At 45.8% G+C, this 20909-nt stretch overlaps 2 protein-coding genes and 1 long non-coding RNA gene across 6 annotated transcripts in view; 2 read left to right on the top strand and 1 right to left on the bottom strand.

The window, feature by feature from the left end:
* Nucleotides 1-10232, top strand: part of LOC138635725 (uncharacterized) — a 37787-nt gene extending 27555 nt beyond the window's left edge. Inside the window, exons 4-5 of the long non-coding RNA XR_011312168.1 lie at nt 8499-8577; nt 9213-10232. This is a non-coding gene — a long non-coding RNA (uncharacterized lncRNA). The remainder of the gene's footprint in view (nt 1-8498; nt 8578-9212) is intronic.
* Nucleotides 1280-10317, bottom strand: gpr142 (G protein-coupled receptor 142). The gene is made up of 3 exons (XM_069723347.1): nt 10227-10317; nt 4221-4375; nt 1280-3582 (listed from the first exon to the last, which is right to left on the bottom strand). The coding sequence occupies exons 2-3, from the start codon at nt 4357-4359 to the stop codon at nt 2630-2632; spliced, it is 1092 nt and encodes a 363-aa protein (XP_069579448.1). The 5' UTR covers nt 4360-4375; nt 10227-10317; the 3' UTR covers nt 1280-2629.
* A 3397-nt stretch (nt 10318-13714) lies between these two features.
* Nucleotides 13715-20479, top strand: btbd17a (BTB (POZ) domain containing 17a). 4 transcript variants are annotated; one of them, XM_069723340.1, is made up of 5 exons: nt 13715-14832; nt 15205-15270; nt 16242-16637; nt 17618-17915; nt 18738-20479. In XM_069723340.1, exons 3-5 carry the CDS (start codon nt 16370-16372, stop codon nt 19810-19812), a joined length of 1641 nt encoding a protein of 546 aa, XP_069579441.1. In that variant the 5' UTR covers nt 13715-14832; nt 15205-15270; nt 16242-16369; the 3' UTR covers nt 19813-20479. The 4 variants fall into 4 exon arrangements, with proteins under 4 accessions (XP_069579441.1, XP_069579442.1, XP_069579443.1 ...); XM_069723341.1 differs by having other exon boundaries at nt 16277-16637; XM_069723342.1 differs by having other exon boundaries at nt 16304-16637.
* The last annotated feature ends 430 nt before the right edge of the window (nt 20480-20909 follow it).

Below are 20909 nucleotides of genomic sequence, written 5' to 3' on the forward strand. Positions count from 1 at the left end.
CGTAAATACGGCGAGGACCGCGGAGGGACGAGGGCGGGCAGGTGGCTTCCATTACAAACTTCAAACCCCAATGGGTGGGGGTGGGATGGAGAGGAAGATGGGTACATGTATACAGCGTGCTTCACTTGGCGGGCTGCAGCTTTATTCTACAAAGAGAAAATTAAAGTCTGAAGAAGTTAGAAAGCTTTGAACTTCGATTAGAGGCTTTTCTTTTTATTTAAATATTAAAACTGCGTTTATTTGTTTTATGGAACAAACAGTTGTGACATGTCGGGCAAAAAGCCTCTTAGGGGAGGCTGTACTCAGACGGTAGAGTGGGTTGAACACTAATCAGAAGGTTGGTGGTTCAATCCCAGCTCCTCCTGTCCACATGCCTGAGTGTCCTTGAGCAAGACACTGAACCCTAAGTTGCTCCCGATGGTGAACCATCAGTGTGTGAATGTTCCCCTGATGGCAGCACGTTGCATGGTGATCTGTCTCACTAGTGTGTGAATGGGAAAACATGTTAAAGCGCTTTGAGACCAAAAGGTGATGAAACTATACAAGTACAGACCATTTACTCCCAGGTTTAGATTACTTACTTAGGTTTTATATCTTTTTGCTCTTTTCATAGACTGTATATAAAAATAAATGTAGTCTCCTGGTTTTAGAGTGCATTACCCCTGAGGGCCACCTGGGGCTTCAAAAGACCTCTGTCTCCAATAGCCATTCAAAAAGCATCAACTTCTCTCCTCAAAGTCGTTAAATGTTTTCCACATGTCATTATGGTGTCATTAGCTAAGGTGTAGGTGGGCGGGGCCTAGTGTCCTTGCGCTCTCTGTCAGATCCGCCCCCCCCTTGTCCAAATATGGTCATTTCCGACTCCAAAATACCAAGATGGCGACGGCTGAAATGACAGACTGAAGGCTTCAAAACGAACGGGTGACGTCACCGTTCGGCCTCTTTAGACACTAAATGTTCCACTTTCTTTACCAGCTAGTCGCTAACTTTGACCGTTAACTCTTTCTCCTCGTAATCACATTGAAATACAACTAAATGTTGTTTTTCAAGTTGCGTTCAGAGTTGTTTTGTTTCCTTTAAAGAGCCGTATTTATGAACCTCGTCAGAGTCAGGAGGAGGAGGTTGGGGTGGATGGAGGACGCATCGGTGTACATCTTTTAATGTCCACCTGAAAACCTCCTTCAATCAGTAACTGCTCGACGACCGTAAACCCAAAAACAACTCAAGACTCTACGGAAAAGAGAGACTTTGGAGCGTCTCAGAAATGAAGCACAACAAATGCTACATCCATTTTATTGACAGCAGCACCAGGCGGCCTCCTCAGAGAACGTTTGATTCGTCTTTATAGTGGTTTAATTTTCACCGACAGTTTTCTTGACGACAATTTTTTTATATTTTTTTTTGTGCAAATATTCTTCTTAAAGTTTTTAATTTGTGACTCCACATAACCAGAAAAACACTCATGTTGTTTTGGAGCATCAAATCAAAGCAGAGCACGACGCTGTCAGATACAAATATAAAATGTACAAATGCAACAACTGACGTCATCCACGGTGATAAAATTGGCACTTTATAAAAGTGTTGGACAGTTTCGGCCCAATTTCTTGCCCCAATTACGTCGACGCTGCTTTTCTAGAAGATCTGACCTGAACACACAAGCGCTGCATGGAGACGGACTTTCCCCGAGGATGTCGCTCGTATAAATGTTCAGATGTCGACATAAAAGTATTTAAATCGTACGTATAAATTAGCAGCTTGTACGTTTTTTTAAGTGCAGATGCAACTGATGCAGTTAATCCTCCATCAGATTTCACTGATTCGGTTCAAATGGAAATGTACCAACTGAAGGCAGTGTGTGTGTGTGTGTGTGTGTGTGTGTGTGTGTGTGTGTGTGTGTGTGTGTGTGTGTGTGTGTGTGTGTGTGTGTGTGTGTGTACAGACCATCAGGTCTAATCTGCGGTGTGTTTAGCCGAGCGGAGGTCAGCGATGCGGCAGAGAGAGCGAGGAGCTGTTTGAAGAGTCTCTCCTCTCCCGCCGCTTCCACCAGCCGGCTTTCACTCGAGGCTTCGTCCAGGTCACGTTTCATGAAAAATGAACAGCGGCCTCAGCAGCTGTGGGTTTTTGTGTGCCTGTGAGCACGCTGCAGAGAGCGAGCGCCGCCTCTTTGCTCGATCGGCTTTGCTCAGCAGAGCGGATTGTCTTTCAGCATCTTTACACAACTGCAGGGAAAAAAAAGAAGCTCCCAACTCTTCCTCTTCCACCGTAAATATGAAACCGCTCGACAGCAGAGATGAATTCGTGACTCTGTTTTTCCTTCGCCGTCCTCAACATCTAAACGACTGGAAACAAACTGTAAATCTTTCCTTTTTTCTCTCGGAACAATATCAAAAATATTTTGTCACATTACGTCCCGTCGATGGAAAAAAAACAAAAAACACCGACTTTTATTTTGTTAAATTCTTCTCAAGAAAAATACGTCTGCTGTCATCTGCTCTGATTTACACGGACAAACAACACCAGGTCACATATTATTAGCCAGAAAACACAACTCATGCCCCCCCGCGTCCCCCGAGGTCAGCGGTGCTCCGGGACCGTGGGACGATGGGTGTTTGGGATTAAGAGGACGGGGTCACGAGGGCTTTCGGGCCCTGCGAGGTGACATGGGGGTGGAGTCCCGCTGCGAGCGCTTGTGGTTCCCGCTGTAGAGGGAGGAGATGGAGGCGTTGTTGGGGGCCTGCTGCTGGGGAAGGGTACGGCGGGGGTGCAGCAGCCCCCCCCTCAGCAGCACCACGTCCCGCACGGCGCCGCGGAACGGCTTGCTGACGAAGCAGTACAGGAAGAAGTTGACGGCCGTGTTGAGCATGGCCAGCATGTTGGACAGGTCGTAGGCCAGGTGGACGCGCCAGTCCCGGTGCACCGAGGACACGTACAGGTGGTAGATGACCACCGCCGTCCTCGGCGCCCACAGCACCGAGAACACGGAGGTGATGGCCAGCAGCATGGCCGTGGTCTTCCCGAGGCGTCGCGGCGGCGCCGCCTTCGACCCGCGCTCCTCCTGACACGGCCGCCGCCTCGCCCTCAGCGTGTGGATGATCAGCGAGTTCAGCACCAAGAAGATGCTGCACGGCAGGAAGTAGATGATGGTCACGTGCGTCCATATGAGGACGGCGTCCAGCGCCGTGGGCGGGTGGCTGTTCCTCCACATGTCCGACCACCAGAAGAACGGCACGCCCGACACCAGCGACAGCGCCAGGACCGCCGCGATGATCCGGCGGGCGCGCGCCGGGTAGCTGATCTGCCGGTGGAGCAACGGGTGGCACAGCGCCACGTAGCGGTCCACGGTGAGCGGCACGGTGGCCCAGATGGACGCGTGGTTGGCGGCGAACTCGGCGGCGCTGACGGAGTGCAGCAGGAGACTCGGCACGTCGCGGTGGAAAACCGCCGTCTCCAGCAGGAAGCCGACGAAGATGATGAAGAGCTGCGAGAGGATGTCGGAGCCCGTCACCGCCAGCAGGTAGTAGTACAGAGCTTTCTTGGTGCGGCACGCCAGTCGGGACAAAGCCACCGCCGTCAGGATGTTTACTGACGGACACAGAGAGGCAGAAATCACATTATATGAGCATTTAGTGGCGTTAAACATCAGCGACGCAAGAATATCTTTGAGGACAGACCGTAAACCTGTCGAAGCATTTATTCAGACGTGAAAAGAAAAGTCGGTGATTTTATCCGTCTCCCCGCAGAACATCCGTCTGTCCTCTGCCGTGTTTTATTTCTTGTTTCCACTGCAGCTATTTGGACGACAGTCTGAGACCCCTTCAAGCGTTCAGCTGTAGCCCTGAGATTTGTTTCCCGGTGGGGACCCCGAGGTGACCCGGGGGTCATCTGAATGCCGTGGGGATGCTTGTTTTGAACACCATTGTGTCTAAATCCCTGCTGGATCAATACCGGGAGAACAAAGCCGGTCCGTCGGGTTTTTAGTCTCGACTCTCTGGGTTGGCGAGGTGTTAAATTCGACGCTGCAGTGACGGATGAATCCTCGTGAACTCAAACAGACCGATTATCGGATGATTCGATTATCGTAACCTGTGGAAGAGCCGTCGGTGCGCGGTCACGTGCTAGCAGTGAATTATCTCACCGGTCCATTGCAGCACCAGTAATGTGCCTCTGACTCACTCCTCTATTGATTTGGTAGTCGGCCGTGTTGGTTCGGGGCAGCGTACCTGGGACGCCCACGCAGAGCAGGATGCTGTAGTAGATGACGGGGATGAAGCCCAGCACACATTTGGACTTCTGCACTTCCTCGGGTTTCAGGCCCAGCTCCTGTTGGCCGGACGCTGTCACATTGGACCAGCCGATCATGACCTCAGCGCTTCCCCTGGAGAGTGAAGACGAAAGAAGTCAGGAGCAGGAAACCGTTTCTGCTTAAAAATTATCTCTTTTTTTTTTTGGCATCAGGTGGATTTCCACACCGACGCCTCTGAAACACGCATTTGTGTCGACAACCGTGAACGTTACCGCTCACACGCTTGCCTCTGTACTCTGCGTGTAACTGTAGGACTCCACTAGAGGGCGCACCAGTTGGAACATCTGGATTCACTTAATTGAAACAGCAAACTACTTTTCTGACTCTGAGATCGCAGAGGAACAAAACGCCATCGGCTCCATCAACCATTTTCCACCGTGCACGGGCGTAACGCTCTCCAACTTATTTCCATTTATTTAAGCAGCACCTGCACCTCGTTGTCTTTTCTTTTCTTTTTTTTTTTTTTTAATTTCCCCACAGAACTTTTCAACGGCTGCAGTCGTCACTGCTAAAGCAAAGAAAAGTGATAATTTTGTTAGACTGTAGACTCAAGGCGTGAATCTGCTGACATTTCATATTTTTATTCTTAACAAATCACAGGAAAATACTAAAATCAGCAAAGAACTGATGTTACTACCAATTGTTTTTATGTGAATCACAGCCTGAGATATTTTATTGCTCTGTGTCAGTTTGCTTCATTGTCCACTGTACCATTAAAAACACATCAGTGAGCCACACTGACTCTTTACTTTACTACCATCGACACACACACACACACACACACACACACACACACACACACACACACACACACACACACACACACACACACACACACACACACACATGGCATCCAGCTGCCCCAAATACTCACTCGAGCAGCAAATGTAGATTAATCCGCTGCTGAAAATAGTCCCCCAATTTCCTCCTGTTTGAGTAACATTTGCTAAAAACCTGCTGTTATTATGGTCCGAGCACCGATGGGGTGAAAGCCTTGTTGTTATCCAAGCGATTATGATTCTCCGTAAACAACTGCATTTTTGGAGGCTTCATCACATTCAAAACTTCCTGAAAGTTGGTACACACGTCTCTCCCAACGAAAAATGTCGTATTCTAGTGGAGTCGTGAGTGGGCGTAGCCAAATGGCTCGCTCGCGCCCCCTAAACAGATGCCCCGGCCGCTCCATTTACCTACATGCACGAAATTCGGTGGACACCTGTTTTACACCTAGACGTACAAAAAAGTTCCAACGCACCATTAACTCAACTCAACAGGAAGTCCGCCATTTTGAATTTAGTCGTCATTTTTGGCGATTCGCACGTTGTACTTTAACAAACTCCTTCAGATTTTGTCGGACCAACTTGAAATTTAGTCTGTGTACTCTTAACATGTTTGGGATTAAAAGTTATCATAAGAATTAGTTTTCGTTGATCGGTGTGCCCGTAGCATGTCGTCCAAAAAGTGACACAAAAATTAGTTTTAGGTCACTTTTTGCTGTATTATGACTTTTCTTTTCATAATTTGGATGAATTTTTTTTTAAAAGTCATAATAAAGCGAGGAGTTGAACCCCCAAACTTCTTACTGAGAGGCAACACTGCTAACCACTGCGCCATCAATCTTCCCAGGAGATACTATGCATTGTGACAAATCTTTGGCTCACTGCAACCTATAACTCCACCGTCCACAAATATTCATTGAAATGTGACCAAAATTGCAGCAGACATTCTTTGGATAGAAGATATACGTGTTTTCAATGATGTCTGCAGTGATATTAAATATCTTCCTGTAATGTGTAGTGGATGCAAAACTTTTTCAATTTCTCCAAACGTTTCAACTTCACTAAAATCACCATCAACAGGTGGAATCTGAACCATTAATAATAACCTTGGTGAAGTAGAAAGTTTTACCTGTTGAGTTAACCAGACTGTTGGTTAACCCTAACCCTAAGGCTCTGACTGAACTCCGTGAAACACTTTCTCCTGCCGCATATAGCTCTCGGGCGCCAAAGATAGTCCAGTGGTCTATGACACTGACCCCCCAGCTAGCAACAACATCATGAGGACACAGGTTCAAGCCCCCCTCAGGTATCACAGAGGGCAAATCCCTCCAAGGGTCAGCCACTCGTGTTTGTACATGCAGTCATACTAATATCAAACCAACAATAATACAAAAAAAAAAAGAGACTTTTATTTTAATTGTGCAGTTGGATCCCCCCGTGCAGCGTGCGAGGGCCCGCATATCGCTGCAGTTTTAATTGAAAATATGTTTTCGTGAAATGTTTTTGTTTCAAGATTTACAGCTTCAGTTGGACCCAACGTTGCCGGGGCTGAGAGCCACAGACAGTCGGTGTGTCAGACGGTGTTGAAAGACACAGTAATGCATTCATTCTGGTTCATTTACATGCGATTTAAACCTGCCATCTGTAACACTGAAATGGATTTAAGTTAAGATTAATGCTGGAGTTTGGCAGATTCAGTCTTTAAAGGCTTAAAATTATGGTGTTTTGTGCTCAAAGCAAATATATTTTTAATTTAACTGAAGGAGAAGTCAAGTCTCTGAGACGAGTCAAGTTCTTTTCAGTGTTTTTCTAGCAGGGCTGACGACCAAAAACTATTCTCATCTGTGTGTAATGAGCTGATCATTTTTTCAGTTCAACTTTTAGTCTCTAAAACAGCGTAAACAGTGAAAAATCAGCTTTACAATTTCCTTGATATGAATCCGGTCATCAAATGTCTTCTTTTCTTTTTTTTTAAATCAAAAATTAAAGGCAGTATAAGCAGTAAATTCTTACATTGTTTCACTAAAACATTACAAAAATAGTTGCTGATTGTTTTAACTGTTGCAGAGCGGCTTTATAAATCAGTTTAAAGCAGCTCTTTAAAGGAGGTTTCATTTACATAAACAAAGTAGAAGATAAATTAAATAATATAAATAATAATTTGGTTCATGTAGCTGCTGTCAGGAGGAAAATCAGAATCATATCAGAGACACAGGACAGGCTGATGTACGATAGTGTCAGTTTATCATCTGATATGATGAGGAATCACCGTTTTGCAGACGATGTGCCGTTTTACGTGTCGGCCGTCTCACAAACAAACCATGGAAACAAAAAGCGTGTAAATCCGCTGAGTTTGGACTCAGTCAATTAAACTGCAGGTCGACAACAACAGATGGGCCGACAGCGACGACCCCGTCACCCCCCCCACCACCACCACCCTCCACCGGTCATTATCCCACCCCCTTCCATCCCCCAATCCAGCCTTTTCACCTGGGTGCCGTCCATCCTGTTTTTCTCCGTCCAAACTTACTCCGCTCATCCGTGAAGCCATATTTGGACTCCGTTATCTCTCGCGCTTTCGGCCACAAACCATTTTGTCGACGCTCAACGCGACACAAACATCATGATGGAGCCACATCAGCCCATTCAGCCCAATCACTGCCATTGTAAAGGCTGTTTATGTGCCAAAAACCCAGCACATTTTATGAGCCGTAGCAGGAATGTGATCATAAAATTGGGGGCGAATCAAATAGCTTAGTGCTCGTTTGATTTAATTCGCCTCAGCAGGAAAGCCCGGATTGAAAAGCAATCATTGGGATCAATGCTGTGATTCAGTGTGTAGGAAGAGGACAGGCCGCCTGCCTTGTCCCTTCAGATGGACTTTATTTATCCTGAGGGACAATCACAACAAGTCCGTCAGCGCGAACGACCCACTGGGACGTTTCCTGACTTATATAACTCAAAGCCCCCCGGGAACTTTTAATTCCAGGGATAAATGTTTGAGAGCTTTCCAAGAACAGAAAGGTTCCTTCGGCTCTTATCTCGTTATCTGTGTATCTAAAAGCTACGAGATGATTTGCCAGAGTGGTCAGATGATGTTTAACCCTCCTGTTGTCCTCGGGTCAAAATGACCCGCAGCTGTGTTCAACCAAGTTCTATTTTATTTCTATATTTTTATATTTTTTGGGATCATTGGTCATCATTCTTTAAAGAAACCCTCACAGCCTCCTTGTCACCAATGATCCCCAAAAATATGAAAATAAAATAGAACTTGGTTGAAAACCACGGCAGGTATTTCGGCCGGTGCTTCGTCGTCAATCTCTTGATTTCTTCTGTTGTTCCGTCTTGTTGTGTCGAAGTACAAAACCAAATAAAACTTCTTCGGAAACACCTGCTGATCACCATTTATATTTCAGTTATGTGACCAACAGAAGAGCTACAAGATGGATCTTCCAAGACCAAGAATAAACCACATCCTTGGATTTAGGAAGAAACGTGAGCTCTTGAGCTTTCATTAAGTTTTTTCCTTATTGTTGTCTTTAGATGGTTTTGTGTATCGAGGAGGAACCTTCTCGTATTTCACTCCTTGTTCTGGAGCAGCGTAGGATGTCCTATTCAGGACTGAAACCTTCACCCCTGCAGAGTTTGACCTCTGGGCCTCCTACATACAATAATATCCAACATGAAGAGGTATAAACTTCTTGTATGATCGATGCCAATTATAATCTTCAAATTGACGAATACTGCAAAACAAAAATGTATTTAATTTAGTTCGAAAAAGAAAAACATTTTTGGCTTTTTTACTCAAAAAACACTTAAATTATCACAATTATCATTAAATCGAACCTTGTTTTTGACACTATTCATAATTTTTTTCTATAATAGCCATTTACAGTCTCCAGATTCTCTAATTAATTCTCCTAATCGTAGATTTGTTTTGTTCGTGTCGGATCCCTGTTGTGGATTAAAACATATTATCCATATTAATACTGACGAGGTGGATGTAACTCCCACATCCAGCAGCAGTTTAAGAGGATCTCAGGATTACACCTGCTTTATTTCTTAAAACCTCACCTGACATCATCACTGCAGCAGCGTTTCTGTGTTAAATCATGTTTTGATATTCACAGTTGAAGTGGAGCTTCAGAGCTGGTGAGATTACACAGAAAACAAGGAGAACCTGCGAGAGTCGAGACACCCGATCCGTCCTCCCCACGCTCGGTGAGAAAGATGATCGCTATGAATGAGAAGAGCGGAGCGCGCTGAGCTCTCCGGCCGAGGGCACGTCTTAAATCCTGGAGGGTCCGGCGTCCACACACACACACACACACACACACACACACACACACACACACACACACACACACACACACACACACACACACACACACACACACACACACACACACACACACACAAAACTCAGAGCAGATCGGAGGCCTGTTTCTGAGGAACCTTTCCCAGGGTTGAGGTGCAGCTGGAGGCTACAGGACGCGGCTCTGCGGGGGTTTCGGTGCCCAGGAAGCTGAACTGTATCTGTACTCCACTTAATTATTCATGGAGAGACGCTGCACCTGAAACAACAGCGGCGGGAGATAAAGGGTGCTGCTGCCCCGGATAGCTGCACAGCAAACCGCTTCGACCGGAGGCGTCGCACGCCGCTCGGTGTTCACGAGGCTTTCGGCAAAAGGATTACTGTAAAATAATAATAATCAGCTGCTGACAGGCCAAAGTGGAAAGAAGCGTTCCTCGTCGTGCAGAACGCGAGCGGCGCCGCCGCTCGGTGCTCGTCACCCGAAGACCAAAAAAATTGAAGCAGTTTAAAGAGACTGAATCCAGAAGAGCGTTCTGGCAGCAGGAACTCCAGCAGCCTGCTATGATGACAAATGTCTGTTTCTTAGAAGACTTAGCGGACGGAAAAACCAGAAAAACACTCGAGGGCCAACGCAAAGTCAATTATGGAGCAACCGGAGGAGAGACGATCCAGACCTGCTGCCCTGGAACTACTTTTATAGAGAAAAACTGCACTCCAGCATCTGAACTCTGAGCACAAGAAACCGGCTCTTCATCCTTCAGTCACTCCGACGTGAACAATAAACAGAGTTTTCTTTGGCTTTGTTTGCCCTTGTATGGTCAAGTCTTACCTTCACATCCAGTGTTTGTTTTCCTCAGCGAGCCTCCACCTGCGTTACAGCCGGTCCTCGGCGCCGTCGTCCCCCCCCAGAGGCTCCCAGAGAGAGTCCCCGCCGGACCGCCGCTGAGGACACGAGGACGAGAGGACGGAGGGCAGTCCAGGCATCACTGCATCGACCGAGCGAAAGGGACCGGGGAGAGAAAAATGAGGCAGAGGCGAGGGAGGAGGAGGGGGGAGGGAGGCAGAGAGGGGGAGGGGGGAGGGGGGGGACTGATCTGTGAAGGAGGGAGGAAAGAGATGAGAAGAAACGGAGAGAGAGAGAGAGGGAGAGGGAGGGGAAAAAATGAAAAGCATCTAATGAGGGTTTAAGTGTGAAGTGTGCTCACGCTGGAAAAGTGACAACGTAAATACACTCTGATTCCAGACTGTGTACCAAACAGCTGTAATCACCATTATGCAACCCTGCTGAGAGGGTGGAGGTTTTACACATTAATAATCAGGTGGAAAACTTGTATTTTTTTCGTATAAAAACATCAGCTGCGTTATTATTAATAAACGACGATGGACGACGTTAGCCTGGTATTACCAGCCGCCGAGCCGCTGCAGGAGGATCTGGAGGCTCCGCTGGTTTCCAGGCTCAGCTTCCTTCGTGGGTGTCGAGCTCGGCTTGGTTATGAAAGTGTTGCAGCCTTTAAGCAAACAGGAACCGTACGTTTTGTAACGTAACTCACTGAGCTGTAAACAAAGGAGATCCTCGACCAATGAGAGCAGACCAACGTCCATGTTGGGAGAAGAACATTAGAGACTTCTTGTTCTGGCTCCATCCATCATCCATCCATCATCCATCCATCATCCCTCCATCCATCATTCATCCATCCATCATCCCTCCATCCATCATCCATCCATCAGTCATCCATCCATCATCCATCCATCATCCCTCCATCCATCATCCATCCATCATTCATCCATCCATCATCCCTCCATCCATCATCCATCCATCAGTCATCCATCCATCATCCATCCATCATCCCTCCAGCCATCATCCATCCATCATTCATCCATCCATCATCCCTCTATCCCTCCATCCATTATCCCTCCTTCCCTCCATCCATCCCTCCATCCATCATCCATTCCTCCATCATCCCTCCATCCATCATCCATCATCCATCCCTCCATCATCCCTCCATCCATCATCCCTCCATCCATCCATCATCCCTCCCTCCATCCATCATCCAGCCATCATCCCTCCATCCATCATCCATCCATCATTCATCCATCCATCATCCCTCCATCCATCATCCATCCATCATTCATCCATCCATCATCCCTCCATCCATCATCCCTCCCTCCATCCATCCATCATCCATCCATCCATCCATCCATCCATCATCCCTCTCTCCATCCATCCATCCATCCATCCATCCATCCATCCATCCATCCATCCCTCCCTCCATCCATCCATCCATCCATCCATCCATCCATCCATCCATCCATCCATCCATCCATCCATCCATCCATCCATCCATCCATCCATCCATCCATCCATCCATCATCCCTCCCTCCATCCATCCATCCATCCATCCATCCATCCATCCATCCATCCATCCATCCATCCATCCATCCATCCATCCATCATCCCTCCCTCCATCCATCCATCCATCCATCCATCCATCCCTCCATCCATCCATCCATCCATCCATCCCTCCATCCATCCATCCATCCATCCATCCATCCATCCATCAATCCATCCATCCATCCATCATCCATCCATCCATCCATCCATCCATCCATCCATCCATCCATCCATCCATCCATCCATCCATCCATCCATCCATCCATCATCATCCATCCATCCATCCATCAATCATCCATCCATCCATCCATTCATCCATCCATCAATCCATCGATCCGAAAAGTGTCTGAAGGACAATTAATGACATAATTATTTTCCGATAGAAAACTAATAAAAACCATAATGACTGATGGAAAAACAATTGATTTTGTATCTTGTGAGAGAAGTTGATGCTTTTGAATGTGAGTCTATGGAACCAACCCCGAAATAATCCTGAGACGTGGCGGCCGTTAAACAATCAAAACAGGATCTGATGCACAAAACACCATCAAGAGAAAAAATGAAGACAGACGGAGAAAATGAGATTCTATTAAAATTAGCATAAGCATTAGACATAAGTTGTTTATCATGGATCTGGGATGCTGTTGGTCTGTGAGGACGTCTGATTCATTACAGGAACGGAGGATAACGACACCCAGCAGCAGATTTCTAATTTCATGTTTGTATTCTTCCCAGCAGATGAAACGTAACACAATTATGAGCGCGGGAGTCGTGCTGTCGTTCGGTACGAGACAAATGTGTCTTTAATTCAACTAAACCCTGGAGGAAGCCCGTCATCACGGATTGTTGACGACGGCGAAGCTTCCAAAGCAAACGATGCGTTAAACGAGCGGATCGGAAGAACTAATTCATCTGAAGTCTGTTGACACACACGACTTGTTATCAGTCGGACTGGAGGCCGATAATGCAGAGGAAGTAAATTTCTGCTTTACGATCCTGCTGATGTGCGTCGCCGAGGTCGGCACACAGACGTTCTCCTTTTATGGACGGAAACCCAGTTAGAGAACCACAGCTGATCGGAGACACGACGGGACCTTTATAGCATCAGCAATAGTGTATTCATGATAAAGCACGAAAGGCTGCGAATTTATTTCCCCAAGTCTTCTTAACATGACTGGAGTTTGAATTTTATGAGCTAAAAATTTTTATTTTGAGGATTTATAGGTCAAGCTGACGTTAGCAAGAGTTAGCATATCAGTGGCTGAACGTTTTATTTTGTGGGGTTTGATAAATTAAGCAAAACTCAAATTACCAATTTTTTTCCCTGTTATATAGAATTTTAACATAATTTACTAAATTACGAACCAAAAAAATGTAATAAAATAAAATAGGGTATTATACAGAGGACAAAAAAGTAACATAACTAGTCCTTCTAAAAGCTAATGTGCTAAAAGGCTAACTAGCCTAGCTGAGTAGCTTCTTACTCCATAAATAATAATCAGTTATTTATGAAATTTACTGTATTTTTCAGCATTTTGTCATTTTGTCAATAATAATCCCAGAAAGCTTGAAGTACAGTCGCCTCGTACAATTCATGCAGCCAACTTGACGCCTGCAGAGTCTGTTGACACCTCCGATTTACAGCTCATCTTTATTTGCATACGTCTGCAGCTGGAAAACAAACGCAGCATGTTGGAGGGAACCAAAAGATGGCAGCGGAGCTGGCGGTGAGACGAACGGACGCCGAGGGGCCGAGCTGGACTCGCCGGGTCACCTCAGTAACCTCGGTTCTCTGAGGAGCTGGAACACCAGCAGCTCCACACAAACACCGGACGCCATCTTGTCCCTCAGACACATTGTGACTTCATGTTTTCTCTGTTTGTCAGAACAAACCTGCAGAAAATCTGGAGCTGCAACTCATACATCACTTTTTTTTTTTTCTACATACATTATTTAATGAGATAATTGGTGTATTTATCTCGCAGGGCTGCAGCGGTAAGCAGTAACTCCATCTCCCGCCACCACTAATATGACTTTTCCGTGTTATTTGTTCAAGTCATACCGAAGCCGTGACTCCTCTTTGGCTCCAACGCTCCATTTATTTATCCCAGACCCGCATTTTGACATTTTGCAGCAAAGCAAACAAGCACGTCATCATTAAAGTACATCATGTGATTACAGCAGATTAAAACACATCCATGTGGACGTCGGGGTCGAGCACTTCACAGATAATGGGCTGAAAACAGCGGCTCGTGGGCCAAATTTGGACTTCTTGTAAAAACATATGACCCCGAGTAACACTTCGTGACTCATGCTGCTCCCCTCATGTACAGATAGAGATGTAAATACGAGGCTGATAAACATGACATTTATTTCTGCCGATGCTCCGACGCCAGAAAAAAACAAACCTTTATGACCTCAAGAAAACAAAAGTTACCAAAAGTTTATTCTTTTGGTCATTAAATTAAAAATCTTTTTTTAAATTGTACCTGTTACCTTGCTTTTTATTGGACGACCACTGCGTTTACCTTTAAAGTATCAAAGCTCTTTAACATTTCTGTTATTTAAGTTTTTTTTTCTTGTTTACTTGTAAATGTAGCTGTTACTTTAACCCCTCAGTGCAGCGCCCCCTAGATGTGGACGCCAGCGTCTACAGTTTGTTCCCATGTGAATCACATGAACTGTTTAACCATTTTGGCTGCATTATATAAATGCAGCTCTCACAATTATAAACTTATTATTATCTACATTTTATAAGCTACAAACATATTAAATTTGAATTTTCTAATTGCTGCAGGTTTTTGGTTATTAATAAAAATTGTCTTCCACTTAAACATTTCTGAACATTTTTCTTTCACTAAGAAAACATCATTTACAATTTCACCCTGATTAAATGTTAAAATGATATTTAATCCAACAATAAATGATTGACTATGATGACTATGACTTCACCATTGTTGTCCCCGGTGTCTCCACAGATTCTCGTGACCTGCAGCTCTGCGTGATCCTGAGTTCAGGAGCTGCCCTCTAGTGGACACGACATGTAAGTACAGTTGATAGTTTGCAGACGGTTGGTGAACAGTTTGGCTTCGACTGAAGCTTTTCTGACTCTAGCAGGTTGTAGTGTCGTGGAAGTAAAGTACATTTACATCACACAAGCACTTTTTTTTGTTTCACTCACGTATTTTCTTTTCACTTTCTACTTTTGAAGAACTTTATTTGTGGAAAGAAATGTTTGCTGAAGTTTTAAATCCTGTGAGAACAAGAAAAGGACATTTCATTCACCTCTGTTTCATTTGAAGAGAAACAGAAGTTAAAGAGAGATATCATAAAACTTGCCACTAAACTCTGCCTGAGGAGACACCAATGAGGGTAAAGAGGAATTAAATGGTTGCTGCTGGGATTGTTGTTACAGAAAGGTGGAAAAGAGTCACACCGGGAGAGAGGAACTCATCCTCCGGGGTCGACAACAAGGTCAAAGGTAAACAGCCTCAGATATCAGCTGCAGACTCGTTCTGCTGACTTTTAAAAGGAAGTGAACGGGAGTTTCATGAAAACCGTTTATTGATCGTGTAACTTACTCGCCGTCCCAATGAAGCGTGCTGCAGCCTGCAGCTGTGGATGAACCGCTGGTGTCCCGCTGTCACGCACACGTCCTCAAACTGAGAACACATTGACACACATAACGGCAGCGTGAAGAGCTGGCCGACATCCGCCACCACAGGGAGCCACATAAACCCGCCATAAAGACGATTACACTGTTAAAACAGCAGCTTTTTTCTGACATTCTATTAATTAATTAGAAACTCAAATTACCAGAATTTGATGTAAAACAGTGAATCTGGATGACTTTAAAATGGGAAAAAAAAAATGTGTTCATCTTATTCACTGTAAAATATCATCATAAGTTCTATTAAATAACTTCTTTTATCTTTTGGTCGGCCCGTCGGAGTAGCCGAGCGAAGATATAATTGCAGTAAAGAAAACTACAGAGCAGAGTGAGGCCAGCTTAGCATGCTTTGTCCTTCCCAGCATGCATTGCTATAAGGTTAAAAACCTTCCAGAAAAAAAACCTGAAACTTTTTTTTTGTTTTTCTCATAAGCAAAAAGTTACATGATGGAAGTTCCTCAGTCCTGCTGCCAGTTTTTCCCCTGGTGGTCACTCGCGGTTTTGCAGTGGAAAAAAAAATCCCCATTGACTTCCATTATAAAAGAAGCAAATGAAACTTCACACGTTTTGGTTTCTATTCTTTATGATATTGTTTCTAATCTTTGGAAGTTTATCAAGACCGAATAATTTTATGTTTGACTTCTAAGTTTCGTCTGTTTAATAGTAAAAATAACTTTTGATTGGTGTTTAGTTTGAGTGAGAAACTGTTTTACTGATTTATAAACAGAAGCTAAAGTTAAGGAATGAAGTTAAATTGTTCACTTTGATGCATTGAATTTCAGACCTTTATCATCTTTTTCTCGGTTCTCACCTGCAGTTCCATCAAATAACTCTTCTGTCCGAGGCCCCTCACCGGATCAATACCGCGCTGATACCCAAGGATAGGAAAGTTGGGATCAAAGCGGTAGTCATGGAAACAACCCCGGCCTGTTTCCACCCACCCACCGATCGATGGCGGCGTTTGGTGTCGGTGGGCCGGATGTGTGAAAGCAGAACCCCCTCTGACCCACATTCAGTCCCGCAGACCCCCGTCGTGGTGGTCGTGGTGGTGGTCCGGCAGGAAGCGGGAGTCCAGAGGCAGCGAGGACGGGCAGCCGAGAGGATGGCGAAGCAGGTCGTTCACGTTGGGATGCTGTTTGCGGTCATCTGCCTGCAGCTGTTTGCGGCCGGCGCTGCAGGTAAGTTCACCTGCAGGCGAGAACACGAGAACACATCGCAAAGATTGTTTTAAAACCCGTTAGTGCATTTAAAGGGCTGTTTCACCCAAATAGCAAAAACTTTTGATTGATTGATACTTTCTGCTGAACAAGAAATGATTTACGAAAGTGATTAACGCAGGAAGGACGGTCAGAAGACACGGAAGGATTTTGCCCTTTTTCTTGGCTGAAAGGATTGTAGTCTGCCTTTCTTTAGAGACCAGTAGGTGTTTTATGATTAAATTGATCCTTTTCTTAAGCTACCGGGCATCATAAAGGAGACATTAATCATCATTATGTTCATTTAATCGATAGTTTTGTTAAGTTTGTGGCATCGAGTGCTGAATTGCTGTTTCATTTAGGAAATTAATATGAAGATATTATGGTTTTAAACAATGCAGGTTGCTTCTTAGTTCAGATATGAGTCCAAAACAAGTCTAAATAATGATTTCAGGAAGTTTAGTTTTTTAAGTAAAGCGTAAATATTTCACCCAAATAATTCATGTAAAATAGTTAAAGCTTCATTTTACATGTAAAAGCTGCAGACGGTTTTCAGTCTGTAAACATGTCCAAACGTTTGTGTTTCCTGAAGGAGTCAGACTCTTTGTTTTGGTATAATGTGTTGAACTGTGATTTAAAGGGAACTTCGATGAGTTCACTTCACCAGGAAGTGTCAAACTTTAATCGAGAGCCATAAAGAGGATTCATATGAATCAAAGCTCACAGTTACAGGGACAGCATGCTGGGGGGTGGAGGAGGAGGGGGGGGGGCTCATATGAGACGAAGCTTTAATTAAATGTGACCCACAATCCCTCATTATCCAGAGAGCGCGTGCAGCCGGGCGGATCGATGGCCTGGATTCAGACGATGCTGCCCCACATCTGCCCTCAGAAGAAAAAAAAATCACCAGCAACATCACTTTTTATTGGTTGAATTATTTGTTTATTTATTTGCGGACCCAGGCATGCTGAAGGTGGAGGGTGCTGAGAACGGAGGCGGAGGCGGAGGCGGCGACACCATCAGCCACTCCCTGATCCTGCTGCAGCGGCTGGAGGCGCTGCTCCTGCAGGGGAACGGCAGCGACGTGGCGCTGCGGGTGGAGACGCCGAGCGCCGACGAGGTGAAGGTGCTGCAGGTGCACGGCCTGGTGCTCGCCCTGCAGAGCGCCGTGTTCCAGGAGATGCTGCTGAGCCGCAACGGCAGCACGCTGGTGCTGAAGGAGAGCGCCGACTGCGCCGCCGTGTTCGACAAGTTCATCAGGTGAGAGCGGATCGGATCCCGGAACCAGCAGAGATGAGTTCTGACCCTCGGCCCGGTTCTGTTGGGTCAGCGCGCCCTCTAGAGGGATCAGCTGTGCAACTGCGGCTCCACATCACCAGACGATCAATGAGATCAACATGACAGTAACTGACAGACTGCCGGGCGTCTCCATAGCAACAATAATCAATAACTGAATTCATTTTTATCTCAGACGTTAATGAGGTTCATCAAAACCTGAAAAACACCTGATTTTATCTGGACTGATGAAGCGACTCCTCACAAATTGAAAGATGTTTTTATTAAAAGTTCAAGATGTTATTAAAGATAAAAAGTTGAATCTAGAAACTAAAAGCCAAACATCCTGTTTACAGTCGCAGGTTTTTGTCTCACAATGCTGCAGAAATGAGTTCTCGAAGTTGTTTCTGGGTGTTGATGTGGAGTCCATCGAGTCTGTTAAGATGACATCATCAGTTTAGTTCTTCAACGACAAAGTGAGGAAATGAAATGGTCGCCTGTCGTCTTCATCCGGGTTGAAATTCATTTCCATTTTATTAAGTGTTTAAAGACTCGATCGTCTGGAAAACTTACGTCATGAAGAGAGATGAAAAAAAACCAAATGAAATTGTCGAAGTTTTCACGTCAACATTTAAGACGTATCGATCGATTGACGACGTCAGCTCGAGGCCTCGTTTTGATCCGCTCCCGTTTGCCCTGTTAAAGTTACACATTCATTCAAACTGCCTTCCTGTCGCTGTTTCACCCGGTGGACTCGTCTGTGCGGCTGAATGTTGATGATGAAGTTGCGCTCTGCTCTCTGTGCAGGTATCTGTACTGTGGCGAGATCTCTCTGCGTCTGGAGCAGGCCACGCCCCTCCACAGGCTGGCCACCCGGTACCAGGTTCTGGGCCTGCAGCAGGGCATCACCCAGTACATGACCCAGAACCTGGCCCGGGAGTCTCCGTCGGGCCACGTGGCGGGTTGGTATGAGTACGCCCTGCAGGCGGGGGACGCCACGCTGCGGGACAGCTGCCTGCAGTACCTGTCCTGGAACCTGTCGTCGGTTCTGCGGAGCGGCGAGTGGGTCGGTATCAGCGGCCGGCTGCTCATGTCGTTGCTGCAGCGCTCCGACCTGGTGCTGCAGAGCGAGATGGAGCTGTTCGCCGCGCTGGAGGCCTGGATCCTCCAGAACCAGCCGGACGGGCTGACGGCGGAGAACGCTCTGAGGGCCGTGCGCTACGCCATGATGCCCCCTCGGGAGCTGTTCCGCCTGCAGACCCAGTCCTCGGTGCTGGCCCGGTACCAGGAGTCGGTGCGCGACCTGCTCTACATGTCCTACCAGTTCCACTCGGCCTCGCCGATGCAGATGGCCAAATTCTTCGACGTGAACTGCAGCCTGTTCATGCCCCGGAACTACCTGTCGCCGTTGTGGGGGTCCGCCTGGATCATCACCAACCCGACCCGGGACGACCGCAGCACCAGCTTCCAGACGCAGCTCGGGCCGAGCGGCCACGACGCCAGCAGGCGGGTGACGTGGAACGCCCTGTTCTCGCCGCGCTGGCTGCCGCTCAGCATGAGGTCCATGTACACGGAGACGGGCGCCATGCAGCCCACGCGCGTGGAAGGCGGGCGGCCGCGCATCATCATCACGCCCGCCACGTCCAGCGCCGACTTCGCCGGGGTGAACTTCCAGAAGACGGTGCTGGTGATGGCGCAGCAGCAGGGGAAGCTGGTGGTGAAGCACGTCTACAACTTCCACCAGAGCACCGAGGAGAACGGCGACTTCCTGGCCGAGGCCGACCTGTACCGCCGGACCTCGGACTACCTCATCGACAGCTCCCTGGTCCTCCACGTCGTGGTGAAGCCGCTCTACCAGACCCTCATCACCACCAAGAACTGACCCTCGATCATATCCGATGTTTCGTCTGTTTTCATCGGGCAACTAAACAACCAGAGAAAATCACACTGACGTCTCCTACGGTTTGTTGCTCCTCTGGGTTTCTCTTACTGTCCTTCTATATTACATCCAGATTCATCCGCCACAGAAAATAGTCCCCAACAAACGCACCGTTTCCTCCTCCAACAAAAATAAAACAATATATTTGTGAGCTTTTTTTCTAAAGAGTCACTTTGCTGGTTTTGGTCCTTTTTAATGGGATTTATTGACAGTAAATCACCAGCCTGATCTTTTATTCTGTTAAACTCTTAAATATTGGTGCTATTATTGAACCCCGTTTACATCCATCGCCCGGCGAGCGTCGATCCGAAGGTTCGCTGGTTGAAATGTGTCTCATTCTGCTTCACTCTGAAACTGATTTCTGATCAATAAATCATCCGATCGATGCTCACTGGGCCCCAAATGTTCATCCTGCTGAACTTTTTACATTTTTATTTTACTTCATTATTTATTTAAAGAAATGCATTTATACACCTTCATACCACAGTAGATGTTTCAGTGTTTCATCAGTTAGTTTGTATGTTATTAGATTCACTGCTGTGTTAATCAAAGCTACCTGACAATAAAGATTTTTACTGAAGTTTCAAAACTAAAGTCCTGATTGTTGTGATTATTTTTAGGGTAAAAATAATTTTTCTTTGGTCATTTTTTTTTGTTTTTGTTCATTATTAATTTTATTATATTTTTCAGAGGTAGAAAAACAATTAATAATAAGAGATGTGTTTATGACGACAAAAAAAAAAAATCTAAGTTTGTCTCAGAAGGGTTCAACGTTCGACGCCGTCTGACCTCAGAGCTTCAATTCAGGTAAAAAAAAATTTAATGTGGAAAAAAAAGACAAATATTTTTGTTGTCATTAAAATCTATAAAATTGTTTATTATTGGCAGGAAATTGTATTTTAAAGTAAACAAACCTCATGAAAAACATGATTTTCTTGTATAAATATGGTTATTATAATAATAATAATATTAATTGATCATTCCAGTTTATTTCAGCATGTTATATTTCCCTTTAATGTGTCTAAATGTTTTAAAAAATA

The sequence above is a fragment of the Brachyistius frenatus genome, unplaced genomic scaffold, assembly GCF_029030835.1.
Source record: "Brachyistius frenatus isolate BFR_SWC_R1_liver_20210118 unplaced genomic scaffold, ASM2903083v1 Contig_325, whole genome shotgun sequence".
NCBI classification, from domain to species: Eukaryota; Metazoa; Chordata; class Actinopteri; family Embiotocidae; genus Brachyistius; species Brachyistius frenatus.